Here is a 17,012-nt window from a genome sequence, read left to right as displayed (position 1 = left end):
CGGCATGACCAAAGAAAGAGGGAGAGGAAAGGTCACATGGGTGGTTATGGACAAGAGGACTGTTCCTATTGGTTAAGGGTGGAATGTTATGTTAACCCTTTGAGATCCTGTTCTTATTGAAGTTTTTTTCTATGAATATCTTATACCTTCTCTTTGCTGCTGAGGTATAATAAAGAAAGAGATAAGCATAATATTCGCCTCCGTGTCCTTTATAAAATCATGACTTTACGTCATGTAATTAGTAAAATCTGGTAATTCTAAAACAAACAGTATTTGTATTAAAGGACATGCAAACATTAGATGACTCTTACACAGCCTTCCTAAACACATCCTGTCTAGTCACATGCAGGGAGGTGTGCCTAGAGCTGTATAAACAATAATTGAACTCCTAAATGACAGATAATTGAGCAGTGAGACAGCAGGGGCATGATCTATACTCCAAAACTGCCTCATTAACCTTAAGTTGTTCTAGTGATTATAGTGTCCCTTTAATAAAGGGCCAAATGGCTAATTTACAATTTAAAACAGCTCATAACCTGTTTAAGACAGATTTTATAATTGTATCCATGTAAAGGATGTCTTAGTCTTAGCTAGCTTGACTAATAGACCTCACCATTATGATGGTTGAGTATTCACAAAACCTTTAACATTTTTATGAATATGAATTAAAACAAAATAAAAAAAAAAAAACACAACACACAAACCAATTCCAGATACACTATTCTGTCTCACTTTGTTTTATCCTGCAGTAATAGGTCAGAACTGTGGAGGCTGCCATAAGAAGTCTTGGAGGTCATACAAAACAATGGATGCTACCATAAATACATAAACCAGACTCTTCCCATACCAGGATGACCCTTCATCTTATTCTGGTGTATGGGTTTATTTGTCTAAATTCCATACATCACTGTTCATAAGGAATATATGTGATCTATAATTTATCCTTATGCCACAGTTCCACACATTCCAACTTTTTTTTGCTACAAGTATATATGCCTGCCCTGGAAGTGTGCTATTTGTCCTTGTGATAATGGTAGTGCATGTCGTCTCTCTCCCCAACACTTTTGTTGTCAAGCAAATGGTTACCAGCAGAGTTATATCACCCTTGCCATAACGCATGACTCTTTACTTATACATACATTTTAATTATCGTTTCCCCCCCTCTAGCGAGTCTTCTGATTTGGGTTACTCCACTCCCATCCACCTCTTTCTCGTTACATCTTTACCACCCCCAATTCTTCACAATGTATAAACAAGGCACAGCTCTTTTCTTAGCTCACTGCTCTTAATGTGCCCCATAACCACTCAAGTCATATTCCTTTACTTATGCTGACATATTCATTGAATGCATAGATATTTAAAGAACCGTTCTCGTGTATAAAAAGTAGTCTAATTTTTCATTGCTAGCACATTGTCAGAATTAAAAAAAAAAAAATAGAGTAGCTGGTTTTAGATTTATGTATTAATCCATAACAAGTTCTGCTGTCTGGTCACAAATTGGACATGCAGGAATTCTATACGTGCTTGGGTTTTACCTTGCCACAACAACAAAGCACTCACATTACAGAAGATGTGAATGGTGGATTCGAATTTCTTTGCTCCTATTTTGGATCTCTGGAACCAACACAAATTCAGAGGAAAGGTCTAGCACACCATAGTAGATGAACAGTCATTTAAATTGTTTTGGAGGTTTCACAGCAGTTAACCCTTCGACCACCCTGCTTTGGCATCACAAAGACCTGGGTATAGGTCAAACTACTGCTTGCTCTGAGACCTCTACTGGACATTTTTGTGACCACCAAATGGAGCTGGACCAGAGTCTCTTTGCGTCCACATAATCGCAAATAAAGAAATAATTTGAGCTAGTTGCTTTCCTTTGTCAGACACTGAACGCAAACAGGGATAAGTAATTTATTTTATAGAGAACATCTGCCAGTCTATGCATTTTCAAGCTGTTGCGTACATTAAAAAAAAAATTTGATAAAATTATTAACAAGGAGAAATAACATACATTATGACAGACAAAAAATATCTAAACACAGCAGGTACATAAGGAGATATAAAAAGTGGCCTAAGTGTAGCAGTCACCATGGAAACCAGTGCTACCAGCAGGAACATTGACTTGGTGACACTGCACTTTTCTGCTGTCAGATCACAAAGTGACTGGTCCTCTGCTTTCATGGAGTGCTGCAGATGCTACAAAACATTAGAAAGACTCTGGGTGATCTGAAATCAAAAGGCCTTGGTTATATATATATATATATATATATATATATATATATATATATATATATATATATATATATATATATATATATGTTAATTAAATAACACACACAAACTACACACTGGTAAAAAAATAAAAAAATAAAAAGGGAGTCATGCCTGCACCATGTGGGATTGGAAGCACGGAGGTATTCACTGGAGATGTGCACTAAATGTGTGCTTGGTTCCAATAGCGCACATTGCCAACTCATGCCACACTCCTAAAGTTATCCTATGATGCTTGGGCACACTGTGGCACCTACAGAGAAATTGTGTACGTGCCCATGTATACTCTGCGCTTTCTCGATTACTGTACAGTCACATGCAACTTGCAAACGGCACTTTGGAGGTTAGAAGAAGTAAGAAGAAGAAGAAGGGGGGTAAGAAGAAGGGGGGAGTAATAAGAAGAAGGGGGTAAGAAGAACAAGGGGGGGGGGGTAAGAAGAACAAGGGGGGGGAGTAAGAAGAACACAGGGAGGAGGGGGGTAATAAGAACACAGGGGGGGGTGAGGAGAACACACAGAGGAAGGAGTGAGAAGAACACAGGGAGGGTGAAGGGGGGATGAGAAGAGCACAGGGAGGGTGGGTGAGTGAGTGTGAGAAGAGACCGCTAGAGTCTTACACACAACCTTACACACAACCAGAAACACATAATACATCCCTTATACACAAATACACACTGCTTCCACTACACACAAACACACTGCATCACCTGCACAAACTGGTATCCCTATACACTACATACCAGAAGCACACATATTAGATCCTCTACAATAACACATAACACATCCCCTACACACTCCACTCCCGGTGAGCGAACTCATGGGTGGGTGGAACATATAAGTGGACTTATGAGTGGGCCTTATGGGCATACCCACCGTCAGGCCCTGGGACCCAGACCTTGAGCTGTGTAAGAGGCCCCCAAAAAATGGAGCTGCTTCCAATTCTCCCAGAACATTGAATTTTGTGATCACAGTTGCAAACAGCCTCCAGAGATCCTGTTCTACACCAGACCAGTGGAGCCAAACTGCAGCCCATCATCACCCTCATCTAATTGTAAGTAGGCAATCTAGTATATTATTAGTGACACTAATCTATAATTTACCTCACATTAAAGGGACACTATAGCTTAATGAAGTGGTTCTGGTGTCTATAGCTGGTCCCTGCAGGCTTTTTAATGTAAACACACACTGTGTGCAGCACTGGCGTTAGTTCATATGGCAGATCATATGGGTGGGGCATTGTGATGTCACATGGGGGGGCGGCAAATTTATATTTTGTCTAGGGCGGCAAAAATCCTTGCACCGGCTCTGATCCTGGGAAGGTGCACCAGTCTACTGGTGACCCACAGGAGGGGAGTGCACTGATTGCACTGCACTCTCCTCCTGCCCAGACCCGTCTTGACCGCAGTGCAAATGCCCTCTGCCCCCTGCCCCTAATTTACAGTGGCTCACACTCACAACAAGCAGTGCCTGGAGCCCTTTGCAGAGACGGAAACAAAGAGGTTCTGCGGCAGCTGGCCGTCCTGCAAGCATTACATTAAACAGCTGTTCCCCATGCAGCCACAGGTGGCGTTGTGCTGGGAGACTGTGAGTACTCTTCACTTTCTCCCAGCCTACAGAGCAGCGCATGGGGGAGAGAGAGGAGGAGGCATGATTTAATCTTACAATAAATCCTCTAAGCAAACCTTTATAAATTTGGGGGGATCAGCTCTGTTTCCACAGTTTATTGGTGTTTACTCTGATGTCTGTATTAATATTGAGGGATGTCTAAGTAGTAATGTCAGTGTGTGTCAGCAGGGCCAGCCATTGGGGTGGGCAAGCTGTGCGGTCACGCAGGGTGCCATGACAACAGAGGCACCGGGCGGCCAACACAGCTCACAAGTTTGGTACACCAGCATATTTAATTTAAACAATTCGCTGGTGGTCCACTGGTGCGCACCAGCAGTAGGTGCAGTCAGATCATATCCTCTCCCTCGTGGTTCCGGCGCTCAGTTAGTGAGTCAGAGCACAGGCTCAGAGATTCTCAGCCTGTGCTCTGACAACATTGAAAGTCAGAGCCGTGAAGGAGCGGGTATGGCAAAGAGCTACTGATTAGAATAACATCAATATCCGTTGTAAAACCAGGAAAAGGTGGGCATGGATGGTGAACTGATTTGGTGGCGCAATGGGCCACTTGACTGGTTTTGCCCCCCAGGCCTAAGGCTGCCAGCCCTCCCCTGCAGGCAGCAGACATTTACTTGAAAAAAAAGATATATAAAAAAAAAAGTTATAAACATTCACACACAAAGAAAATAAATTAAACACAAATGTAAAAAGATTAAATAAAAATCCCTGTGTGTTGTAGCTACAGAAGGGGACATCCAGCAGGGTCTCTCTTACACAAGTAAAAAAAAAAATTACTTTTTTTCAAAAGAAAGGGCAGACTACATAAAATAACCAAGAATTTTTTTTCCTCGTTTCTGAACTTTAGTTGGAATGGGTTAAATGGGAACAAAGCCTCAGCAGAGCTAAGGATCTCCTGAGAATCACAAGGCATCTGTCACATTATCTACTCTAATCAAATTGCAGAAAACTGCATTAAGATGGCATGTGACCGACAGGAAATTATGATACTGAAGGCTACATTTGATGTTTATGCAAAACATGTTTAGCCAGTGACTCCTTTTTATTTTCAATAAATGTTTAAACATTGTTTCTTCTTTTTCAATTCAGTAAACAGATACAATATTATGGTAGGATAGAGAAATAGTACATGAGGAATATAAACAAACAATATTGACAATTAAAAAGGGAACCTATTGTCTATATATAATTGTTCTTTTTGGACTATAGGTCCCTTTCTGTCCGTCCACTTTGCATTAGGAAAAAAAACAAAAAACAAAAAAACAAAAATAAAGTTCCAGGCCTTTGACTTCACCTTTTAAGACGTCAGCATGCCGACTGGCGCGTTTACAATCTTGCACCAATCTTCATAGAGAAGCAATGGTTTGGATGTGCGCATGCGTGGCGAAATGCCCTGCTCCTTTCAGCAGCATTTAATTTGCAGACTGGGTTCTTTATTTAGGAAGGCTGCCACTAGAGGTGGACTTAAAGGGCCACTATAGTCACCAAGGCTACTTCACCTCAATGAAGTAGCCTGGGTGCAGTTCTTCGGTCATTTTAAACATTAAAGGTAAAACATTGCAGTTTTGCAGACATTGTATTGTTTACCTTGGGGAGTTAAAGGGACACTCCAGACCCGTAAAGCACTTTAGCTTGCTGAAGTGCTTTATGTGTGAATAGTGTGTCATACTGGGATATTTCTTTGCGGTTGTGCTTCTCAAAGACCACAGAGGTAAGCTTCCAAATCTCCTTAAAGGGAACAGAAATCAACACATTTACATGCTAGTTTACCAAAGTGCGTGCCAGTGCAGCAATCATGTGCACCATGCTGATATGCCTCTATACAAACCAAAATACCCCCTTGGCTTATTAGCCAAACAAAGATTTTTTTTTTTGTTGGTTTGTTTTTTTAAATAGCGCAACAACACACCATAAGTCAAGAATTCAAAGTAAATTCATAATTAATTTTAAAAACGGTCTGGGTACAGTTTACCTATTTTTTACATTGCAGCACTAAGTCTGCCTCCAGTGGTTGTCTAACGGACACTGGACGTCCTTGCGCTTTGCAGAAAGACATCCAGCGTCCGCTATTTCCCCATAAAAAAAGCATTGATTCAATGCTATCCTATGGGGAGGCCTAATGCGCGAGTTGCACTTGCCGCGCATGCACATTTGCGCCTGCTTGTCGAGAAACGTCGGAGGAGGGGGAGCCGCAATCCATCGCCGAGGGACCTATAGTGGCAGGACTATAGTTTTGTATTCCTGGCACTATAGTACCCCTTAACATAATAACAGTGCCTGTTGAGCACTAATTAAAGTACCACTATAGTGCCAGGAAAACACTTGTTTTCCTGGCACTATAGTGCCCTGAGGGTGGCCCCCACCCTCAGGGTCCCACTCCCGTGGCGCTGAAGGGGGAGGAAGGGGTTAATCCCTTACCTTTTTTCCCCCGCCGGGCTCTCTCAGCGCTGGGGAATCTCCTCCCTCTTTTTCCGTCATCGGCTGAATGCGCATGCTGGCGTCTTCTCACTGTGAAAATCACAGTGAGAAGCGCGGAAGCGCCTCTAGCGGCTGTCAGTGAGACAGCGACTAGAGGCTGGATTAACCATAATGTAAAGATAGCAGTTTCTCTGAAACTGCTATGTTTACAGCAAAAAGGGTTAAACCTAGCTGGACCTGGCACCCAGACCACTTCATTAAGCTGAAGTGGTCTGGGTGCCTATAGTGGTCCTTTAATGAGCAGCATCCAAAGTAAGTAGAATGCTTGAAACTTGCAGCATCTAAATTTACATACTTACAAATCACATGTCATTATTCAGTTTACTGTAACATTTCATCAAGCCAGTTGTGGGTGAAACAAATAAATAATTTAAACAGAATTTGAAGAGTTAGTTATGGTCCAATCAGATGGGATCAGATCGTCACCGAATGGAGTGTATGAGTGATGGGAAACACTGTAGAGCCTCATCGCAGCTTCAGTTGATGTCTGCTGTAAAGCCAGATGGTCACTGCTCTTTACTGCTGTGTTAATCCCTCCTTCTCATTACCCTTTTGTTTTAATCCCCATTCTGTTCTTCATTTCACATTTCTTGCATACCCTTTCTGGTCACTCTCCTGACCTTTTCCCAAAAACGAGATCACGCAAGATCATGTAAATGTACATGCATACACGGTACATTATTCTCAATTCAGACTGTGTATGTGCATAGTGAGATACGACAACTAATGTGGAAAGTGTCAATCTACGTGTTCTAGTGTGCTTGTTGATATGTGAATCGCAGCACATCAATGGGAATGTGGGAGTATTGCAATACATAATGAATACATCTGGGCTATGATTCATGACAAACGCCAAGTTTTTTTTTTTTTTTTTACTATCAGGGTACACAGAGAATTAGATGACGTGTTTAGTAGCTTTAAGCAGGACCTTCACCACCGTAACCATTTAAGGCCCTTGCGTAGGTTATTTTGCAAACAGCTACCTCATCTAGTCTCCATTCATTTATTCATTCATTCCAAAGAACGTGTACAAGCGCTCTAATAGCGTTCTATAAGAGAAGCATATACAGTAGCTGAACAACATCCGCAGACTTGAGTACCAACACAAATTGCGTACATAAAGCTACTCTCCAAAAACCAATTCATAGTTTTTCCAGTTACCAAATGATTTGTGGCAAATTAACTAAATACAGTAGACCCCGCCAAGCTCCATTTCCTGCCTAGTTATATAATAAAAAAAAGTATTTGTATTGTCAGTTTTATTGCACAATCACAACTATGAGCAAAAAGGGGATTGCCCCCCTTATAAACCATTTTTTGTCACTGAAAAAGATGGGGGGGATGAGGTGACAGGGATTAGAGACCTGAGTGGGTCCGTAAAATGCCTCACCTCTAATTTTGGTGCCAGTTCATTGTTACCCTGAGTCCATTATTCCTTCTAATTTTTAGTAGTTTGTGTGTGCAGAAATATTTTGTTTTGCAAACTTGGTTTCTGTTAATAAAGTTTGTGTGCACTGAATGCTAGGGCAAGCGTAAACCTGAAATAGTATCAAAATACCTTTGGCCTTGGCCTCTCTCTCGGTTAATAAAACTGTATTACTAGGTTGTAAGATAATTCAAATAGGATTTAAAGCTATTTGATGCCCACATGCCACATTGCTCACACATACTTCAGCTTGCCTCCATTTTATTACACCTACATATATTTCAATCTGCCTCAATGTTAATATGCCCATATCTGTGCTATATTGCCCCATTGTATTATGCCCACAGCCACATCCATGCCATCCATTTACTTTGCCTGCATTAGGAGGAGTTGTGAATTGTCTGCTCCCTTATTGCACTCCCCATGGTTCTGTGATGTTTGGTCGTGCTCCTGTGAGATATATTGGTCTCTTACGGTAAAGTGGTCAAGATACAGGGAGCTGCATGGCGCACATAAGTGATCACAGGCCCTGCTACTGAGGTCAGGACATTACCACCCATGGCCCAGGCATAGCATGTGTGCATATACAGTTTGTTATGAGCACTGCAGGCAAAACAGGTGTGCATGCACACACACACGTACATCTTAGAGGTAACAAAGGTTTAGGTCTGGACTTGGGGCATAGTATAGGGATGGTTTTAGGAGGGCTGTAAGTCAATATTTGTGGGTGGAGCCAAAGAATTTACACTTGGGCTGCACCCCATGGACTTTCTGGCACCTAGCAGCAAGGATTGGTTTAGAGCAGGGGTTCCCAATTAATGTTTCCAGTGCAACTCTTTGACATAGTATACCAACATCGTGGAACCCCCCCTGAAAATTTTTGGCGCCATATTACAAACTTTTTAATTAGCAAAGCTAATTTTGTTTTTTGGTATGTATACACACACTCATTTCTACAGATAGTAAACAGATTATAGTACTTAATAGCAGGTGTGCTTCTGTAGCTTCTTGTTTGTACACAATTTTAGCATTTTAATATAGGGGTGTGTTTGTATGTAACGTTTGCATTTGCGTGCAGTGCCATGTTTGGGTGTAGTGTTGGATTTTAAATGTGGATGTACATTTGCATGTAGTTTTGGTGTTTAAGTGAAGGGTGTGTTTGTATATCAATTTGAAATTGGAGTTCAGGTATGTTTTTGTATGTCATGTTTGTGTTTGCATGTTGTGTTGGTGTTTGATTGCTTTGATGTCTGCACATACAAACTTACACAGATATACATACACATTACAAACTGGCGGATACACACTGACACAGGTCATAATGTTTATATAGTTGCAGCCACTTTCCTGTTAGCTTACCTTTTTTTCTGAAGGAGCGTGGCTTGCTTGGAGAGTTGCTGGCTGCTGGTGTGTGAGGTCAGCAGCAGATCTCTCCCCCCCCCCCTCTTGCCTTCTCTCCGTCCCACTCTATGTCTGGGAGGAAGTGACAGGCATCCCATATGACACGGCCACTGCGCCTTACCAGGTATCTGTTCAGCGATACCCATTGGTTGGCCCTAAGTTAATGGTCCACCAGATGGGCAAATCGCAGCAGAACCCCAATTTTGTTCTTATGGAATCCTAGGGTTCCGCAGAACACCATTTGGGAAACGCTGATTTAGAGGTTTCCGGTACTTCCTAGTTTGACAGCACATGGCAGAAATTGCAATTCTAGAGATAAAATAAAATAAAAAAAAACTTAAAAGAAGCCCATCCCCCTTATGCATTGCTTATAAAACCCATTTGATGCGGACATACATCTGTACTTAGACGTATTATACAATTTTCTGTTTTTAATTAGCAATCTTTTAGTAAATTGTGGTTAGTATGATTTAATGAAAAAGACTGAAAGTCATGTGGCTGTGTGATGCATGTGGGAAATAAGAACGTCGCATAGAGGCAAAGGTGAAAAATGTTGGTAATTTGAAGTGATTAAGAATGAGCTGAAGAAAGATTAGAGAGAATTAACATACAGTTAAGGGTCTATACCACTAATGATGCAAGTATAGATGATGTGTCTCTGTGGAAACCCAGTCACTCTAATGCCTTCCATGTTGTATGTGACCTTGACATACCAAAAGCAATTACAATAAGGACTTCTGCAAAAGGAGGGAAACAAAATAAATAAAAGAGTGGGGCACTGACCCAAAATATTGACCCAGAGGTCTCACTAGTAATACCAGTGATCAGAATTGACTAAACATCAGATTATTTTGACAATCAGAATAAAAAATAATAATATTACAATATAGCTAATCTGCAAATACCTGAATTTTATATAAATATCACTATATATTACATAACAAAAAAAAATGGGACGCTATGCAGGAAGGAATTTCTTACCCTAATGCAATATACACTACAAATGGGAGGTCAAAGCAGCAACAAGTGAAAAAATAAAAACAAAGACAACAACATTTAGTGTAGATGGTAGCTATCCCAAACAAACAATAATTTAGAAGTATTAAATATACTCACATGGAGATGAGCCAAAAAGTATAGGCTCTCCAGGGTGCTACCTGAAAAGGCGCAACTCCAAAATAAGTGAGCCTATACTTTTTTGCTCTGCTCCATCTGAGTATATCTAATATTTCTACTTTTTAGGATTGCTACCATCTGCACTATACGTTTTTTGTTTTTATTTTCTTGTGTGTTGCTACTTTGATCTCCCATTTGTAGTGTATAAGAGGGTAAGTAATTCCTGTCTGCATAGCGCTCCACTTTTTGTCGTAAGTTTTCATGCACGCGCACACACACACACACACACACACACACACAGTAACTGTCGTTTAGTGAGAAAGTAAGGTACCCTTCACAAGAATCTTGAGCAGCTAATTTGTTATATTTATACACACACACACAAATAACTAGCCTGTACGATTAGGGAATAATATGAAGCCCTCTCGTAAAATAATAGGTACATACTTTTAGATGTTGAATCTGCTGGCACATACCACAATTTATTTAAAAAAGAAAAAGGGTCCAAAGTGCTGACTACTCTACATCAATAAGAGGACAAAGCATTACACAAAGTTATCTATATGGTACAAATAAAATCAGCAAATGCAATGGCAAGCAGACAATAATTGTGCAAATCAATTTAAACAACTAAATCTAATTATAAATAAACTCAGGATTGTATCATGCAAACTCATATCACCTGATTTTATATAAACAATCCAAATGATAACTCCTATATCTGAGTTGCACAGGTGAAGTAATCCACATAAGCCGGGAGTAGTAGTAGTAGTTATTAGAAAAAGGAACATATGCTTAAAAAGTGAAACGGGTCAGCACTCGTCTTCTTTAATCATCAGAACTCAAAAGTATGTCTTAAGCACACACCTTGTCACAGTAGAAACTGTATTAAACATCCTAGCAGCTTTATCCATGTAAAACAACTGCTTATCTTATACACATCAGCACAACGCGTTTCTCCCCTTGTGTATAGCTTTTTCAAAGTGCAATTATAAAATATTGTTTCTCAACAGAACACAAACATTAAACATGCGCCATGCAATGAGCAGACCAACTAATTGATAAGATTCACTGACAATCATTTCCATAATTATATTGATTAGTTATTGCAGCTCTAAAAATATTATAACGTTTTATACACCCATCAACTACAGCTCTTCTCCTGCAAGTCTCATCAGACCAGAAAAAAAAAACTAGCATAGATTTTTTTTTTATTATTATTACATTTTTAAGATTATCCCATTTTACCATATTTTTGTTTTTGTGTAGGTACTGAGCATTATCCAACTAGTCGCTAAAATGTACATAGGACAAAATGGTAAACTTAAAATAGCATTTTATAGATCTTTTAACAACCTTGCATGGATTACATAATTTGTTTATATGACAATACAGGTAATGCATGGAAAGAATTATATTACAAAAGGCTACTCCAACAAACATTTTCCAACATTAGCTTAGTGTACAGGATAACGCAGAGGAACAGCTACGCTTTCCATACAAAAATGTGAACGTGCACATAGTAACCAATCAGAATAATGAATATAAAAAGATTAAAAATCTACTTTAACTATATTCCTTGTGATCCCCATGCCTTATTATTCCTTACCTCTCTTTTACATAGTTTCTTTACACAGTATTAATTAGATAATTGATGCTTTGTTTAAAATTTTCTTTATATCAGGACTCTAAATTTCTACTTGGCAGTAGCTATTGGGGAATGAAAAAGCTCAGTCCTGGGAAATGGATCAATAAACCTCCAGGCTTACTATGGCAAGTAGCTTAAGTCCTGGTCAGTAGTGTAAGACTTAAAAAGTTAAAGAAATACTATAGGGTTAGGAAGACAAATGTGTATCCCAGACTGTATAGTGTCAAAACCACCATTTAGGTGGCTTGCCCTCCCCCTCTTAAAAGGCAATTAAACTTACCTTATTTTCATGTGCTGGCGCTGGCCCTGCCCCATATCCACCTCCTTGGCTGACAAGTCAGAATTGATTATCTTAGCCAATCCAATTCTTTCCATAGTTAGAGCTTTTGATTGGCTGAAATCGCAAAAGAGGCAGTGCGGGGCCAAACACCGGCTTGGCCATTTAGCATCTCCTCATAGAGATGCATTAAATCAATGCATCGCTATGAGGAAAGTTCAGTGTTTCCATGCAGAGCGTGAAAAGACTGTTTACATCAACATGCCTGCAGACTATACTCACCAGAACAACTACATTAAGCTGTAGTTGTTTATGTGACTTTAATGTTGTTAATGTCATAATGCAAATAAATAAATTATGGGGGGAGGGGAGGAGAAAAAGGCGAATACCACTACAGCTTATTGTAATGGTAATCACAGTCAACCTGAATTTGTCATAAATCATTTTCAAACATTTAGGGAACACCCATGCATCATAACAACGTAATTAAAATGAAGTTATTAAGGTGCCAGGAGGCTCCTGGTGCTGCTTACAATTAGGGTACAATCAGTATAATGGCAAAATACAGTATCCAATCGCTCTGCCCCTTGTCCTTCCACTGCTCAGATTATTGAAACAGGAACGCTCAGACAGGGGAACTGATGATTGGCTGAGAGCATTGTAAATACATTGTTCAAACTATTTTGAAAATGGGGAGCTACTGACCTCCGGGCACCATAACAACTTGATTCCTTATTATGGTGCCTGGAGTGTTCCTTTAACTGTCCCATTTGTGAAGCAGTGACATCCTAAGAGTGCTTGGATTGGGTTTAAAATAATTCCATGCACACAATTAATGAACATGCATGCATAGCACTTTCTGAAGACACACATGTGCGTGCTTGGAACAACATATGAAGATACAAGTGAAGCAGCAAATATAATGAAAGATTGGATGGTTTTCTGCTATTAAACTTCAAGTCTACCTGTCACACCAAACCAATTTTATTGAATATTTGTTTATATATTTATATTTCCATTACACTGGTCACAGGACTGAAATGCCAGAACTGTACATCTGACCGCAAGACATAATTTCACTCTGTACATTCTTGGCATTGAATTATATTGAATAATATTGTTTTTTGGAATACCGTGTTTCCAGCTTCTATACCAACAGCTAGTTGTTTTTTTTTTTTGTTTTTTTTTAAACCTCTGTAACTTTGTACTTTATTCAAGGAAGACTTTTTTTTTTTTTTTATAAATTGCTGTGCATGCCTTCTCCCAGAATCTGTATGAGTTGGGAAACATGATCTTCTGGGGTTAAAGAAATCCTATAGTGCCAGGAAAACAAAGAAGTTTTTCTGGCACTATAGGGTTAATAGGTCCCCTTCCCCCTCGCGCCCCCACTCCTGCAGGGCTGAAGCGGTTAAAACCTTCTGCCCACGCTCCTCCCCCGCCGACGTCATTGGCCGCACGCGCATTTGACCTTCCCATAGGAAAGCATTATTCAATGCTTTCCTGTGGGGAAAATCTGACGCTGGAGGTCCACGAAGACGTCCAGCGTCAGATAACGGACCAAAAGTCAGTTTGGATTCCGGAAGCCCTCTAGTGGCTGTCTTGTAGACAGCCACATTGGGCAGGCTTAGAGCTGCAATGTAAACAATGTAATTAAAGGGACACTATAGTCACCAAAACAGCTACAGCTTAATGTCAGTAACCTGCAGGCTTGTTGTTGTAAACACTGTCTTTTCACGGAAGAAAACGTTGGTCTAATCAAATACATTTAATTCCAAGTCTTGAAAACCAACCTCCTATTTTGACCTTACATTTTAAATAAAAAAGTAAAAAAAGTTTATATGTTATTGTTGGTCATCTTGGAATTGGAAAACAAATTGTCACCAACAGTGACAGATAAAAGTCCCTGTTTAAAATTCAGGGTTATTCAACTAACTGAATTGTTGGTAATTCGACATGAATTCAAAGTAAATTTCAGATTTTAGGACAAAAAAGTCAAAATCAGAACATAACTGTTTCCCCCTATTTCTGCTATTGTGGCCTGAAATTTTAAACACATGTATTCGCAACAATTCACACTTTAGTAAATGACTCTTTAGATTTAAAGAGGACAGCCAATCAGAATACATAATTCAATGGGTTGTTCCAAGCTTCCCAATGTGCCAAAACAGAGCTACTGCAAGACCGGTAAGCCAATTATAAAGCTTAAAGGACCACTATAGTGCCAGGAAAACATACTCGTTTTCCTGGCACTATAGTGCCCTGAGGGTGCCCCCATCCTCAGGGACCCCCTCCCGCCGGGCTCTGGGGAGAGTAAAGGGTTAAAACTTCCTTTTATTCCAGCGCCGGGCGGGGAGCTCTCCTCCTCCGATCCTCCCTTTTGGCTGAATGCGTGGCAAGAGCTGCGCGCGCATTCAGCCGGTCTCATAGGAAAGCATTTACGCACTCTCACTGTGATTTTCACAGTGAGAATCACGCAAGCGCCTCTAGCGGCTGTCAGTGAGACAGCGACTAGAGGATTTGGAGGCTGGATTAACCCCATTATAAAAACATAGCAGTTTCTCTGAAACTGCTATGTTTATAAAAAAAAAAAGGTTAATCCTAGAGGGACCAGGCACCCAGACCACAAAAAAAAAAAAAAAACCACAACACACTCTTTACACATAAAGCACTCCAGCAAGCTTTGGGTATTTAGAGTGTTCATTTAAAATATAGGTAATATATGGGCCCTGTAGACCAGCTAAAAATTGAGTTATGGTTTGGTGGTTGCTGTATGAGACATATATAGATAGTATATCCTCCTGTACAGCACCACGTTGGCTAAATATAAGAAACAGATACATTTCTGTAAGAGATATATTTCTTAAAGATAACTGATACGATAGGGGTGATATGCTGTTAATAGATAGCTAATTACTCTATATCAGGAGTAAAAGACATTCAGCTGATTTTGTCCTATAACTCCCATAAAACGTTTTCCACAATTCTTGTGGTTTATGGGAGTTGTTACTGTCTATTAAACCCCAATTGATGCATCTACACACCCAGATTGACTGCCATGTTTGTAGAATGAAAAAAACTCACTTACATTGGGAGGACAGACACTGCTAAGAAGAACTGGAACTTCTTCAACATTAGTAATTGGACATGTGAGAGACCATGTCAAACGTCTTGAAAAATTTGATGCAGAACACGGGATGGCTCTTTCTAGTCCCATATTTACTACAGCCATCTGTAGTGTTTTTTTTTTGGTTGTTTTTTTTAGTAATAGCCTCCACCTATTCCTGAAAATGTATTTTATTAGAGTGGTTCACGAATGTGTGAATCACTTGGAGTTAGAGATGAATTCAAAATCAAGGGTATGAAAATGTAGTATAATGTGTGGTTGTAATTGTATACAAGACGAAATCACATGTGATGCCAGTGAAAATTCAAAAAGCCACAAATTCTAGATTCTTCAATTAAATGGACACCTCCCAAACAGGCATCATTATTGTGTTTTTGTTAGCATTTTTCAAAAAAAGCCATGTTTTAAACGTACATATATATATATATAAATAAAATAATGAGCACACAAACACTACACCAAAAAGAACAGTATATTCATTAGTAAGTAAGCAAGCAAGCTTTAACAGCTGTTATGTTGGGAAATACAAACACTTCAAGTGTCTGGGATGTGGGGGTTTCCCATTACATGCTGTTCTCCCTTCTATAAATGACATGTTAGCTTATATTATTCAGATGCAGTTTACACAGTGAGTGGGGAAACACAATGGCTCCTACTAATAGGAACCCTGACAGCATCCATACACTTGCACAGGTCTCTTATTACACTAAACTACCACACCATGCAACATTATGCTACAAAATACAGTGTGACCACATGCAGAGGGATCGGAAGGTCTCAACACCTAATAAAACAAATACAAATTAAAGGGAGATGCCATTATATCTTGCAGCAATTCTCCCAGCAGTTGGAGATGGCAGTAGTTAATTAAAATACTGACTTACCCAGGATATCATCCGAAGGATTGTATGAGGTTGTCTAATGAATGTCTGAGGGTCAAAGGCTCCCCCAGCCTTACCAGCTCCATAAGCACCTCCCTCCATCCTTTTAGCTTTGTGAACCCCTTTTGACTGTAGGGGCAAATCCACCTAACACTATAGATGCCCTTGTAGTGGTTCTGGCTGTAAGGAAAGCACCTGATCAGATAATGGCTGCACAGCTCAAGGACATGGGATGTCTTTATATGCAGCTGTGCAATGCAGGACCAGAATACAATGTTAGAGTGGGTTAGGGTTGCAGGGAAATATACCTTGCTATAATAGAATGTTTGCAATATGAGCGTTCTAGGTGGGATGAATAGGGGGCAAAAGGAGGGCTAAATGCTGGGGCATGAGATATGTTAGATAGGAGGGAAGGGGGAGGCAGCTGAGTGTAAAAATGATGCGGTGGAAGCCGCTGATAAGAAAATGCAGCCAAACCCTTGATCAGTGTCAGTGCGGCAGCTATAGGCTATTGCTGTGTCTGTAGCAGAGCCCTGCGCATGCGCACTGAGCAGCTTCGCCTTCCCAGCTGCCACTTTCTATTAGAAGCATGTGACCAGAGCAACTGGCTGCTTGGATTCGGACAGCGACTTATCTCCATGACAACCGTGTAAGGAAAAAAAAAAAAAAAAAGATGGCGCGGAGGCTGCATGGATTCAATGTGAATTTTTTGGAGTATTTCTATTGCAATGTGTATCATTGCTCAAATAAGATCAATTTCAGTGAATGTAT

General features: G+C 40.1%; 1 protein-coding gene across 2 annotated transcripts in view; it reads right to left on the bottom strand.

Moving 5' to 3' along the window:
- SYNGR1 (synaptogyrin 1) overlaps window positions 1-16,794 on the bottom strand; it is a 33,170-nt gene extending 16,376 nt beyond the window's left edge. For both annotated transcript variants that reach the window (XM_063426389.1, XM_063426390.1), the window contains exon 1: window positions 16,245-16,794. In XM_063426389.1, the coding sequence (XP_063282459.1) occupies window positions 16,245-16,343 (99 nt within the window). In that variant the 5' untranslated portion in view covers window positions 16,344-16,794. The remainder of the gene's footprint in view (window positions 1-16,244) is intronic.
- Window positions 16,795-17,012: the final 218 nt, after the last annotated feature.

Source organism: Pelobates fuscus, chromosome 7 (assembly GCF_036172605.1).
Source record: "Pelobates fuscus isolate aPelFus1 chromosome 7, aPelFus1.pri, whole genome shotgun sequence".
Lineage (NCBI taxonomy): Eukaryota > Metazoa > Chordata > Amphibia > Anura > Pelobatidae > Pelobates > Pelobates fuscus.
This window is presented reverse-complemented; position numbering and strand designations above follow the sequence as displayed.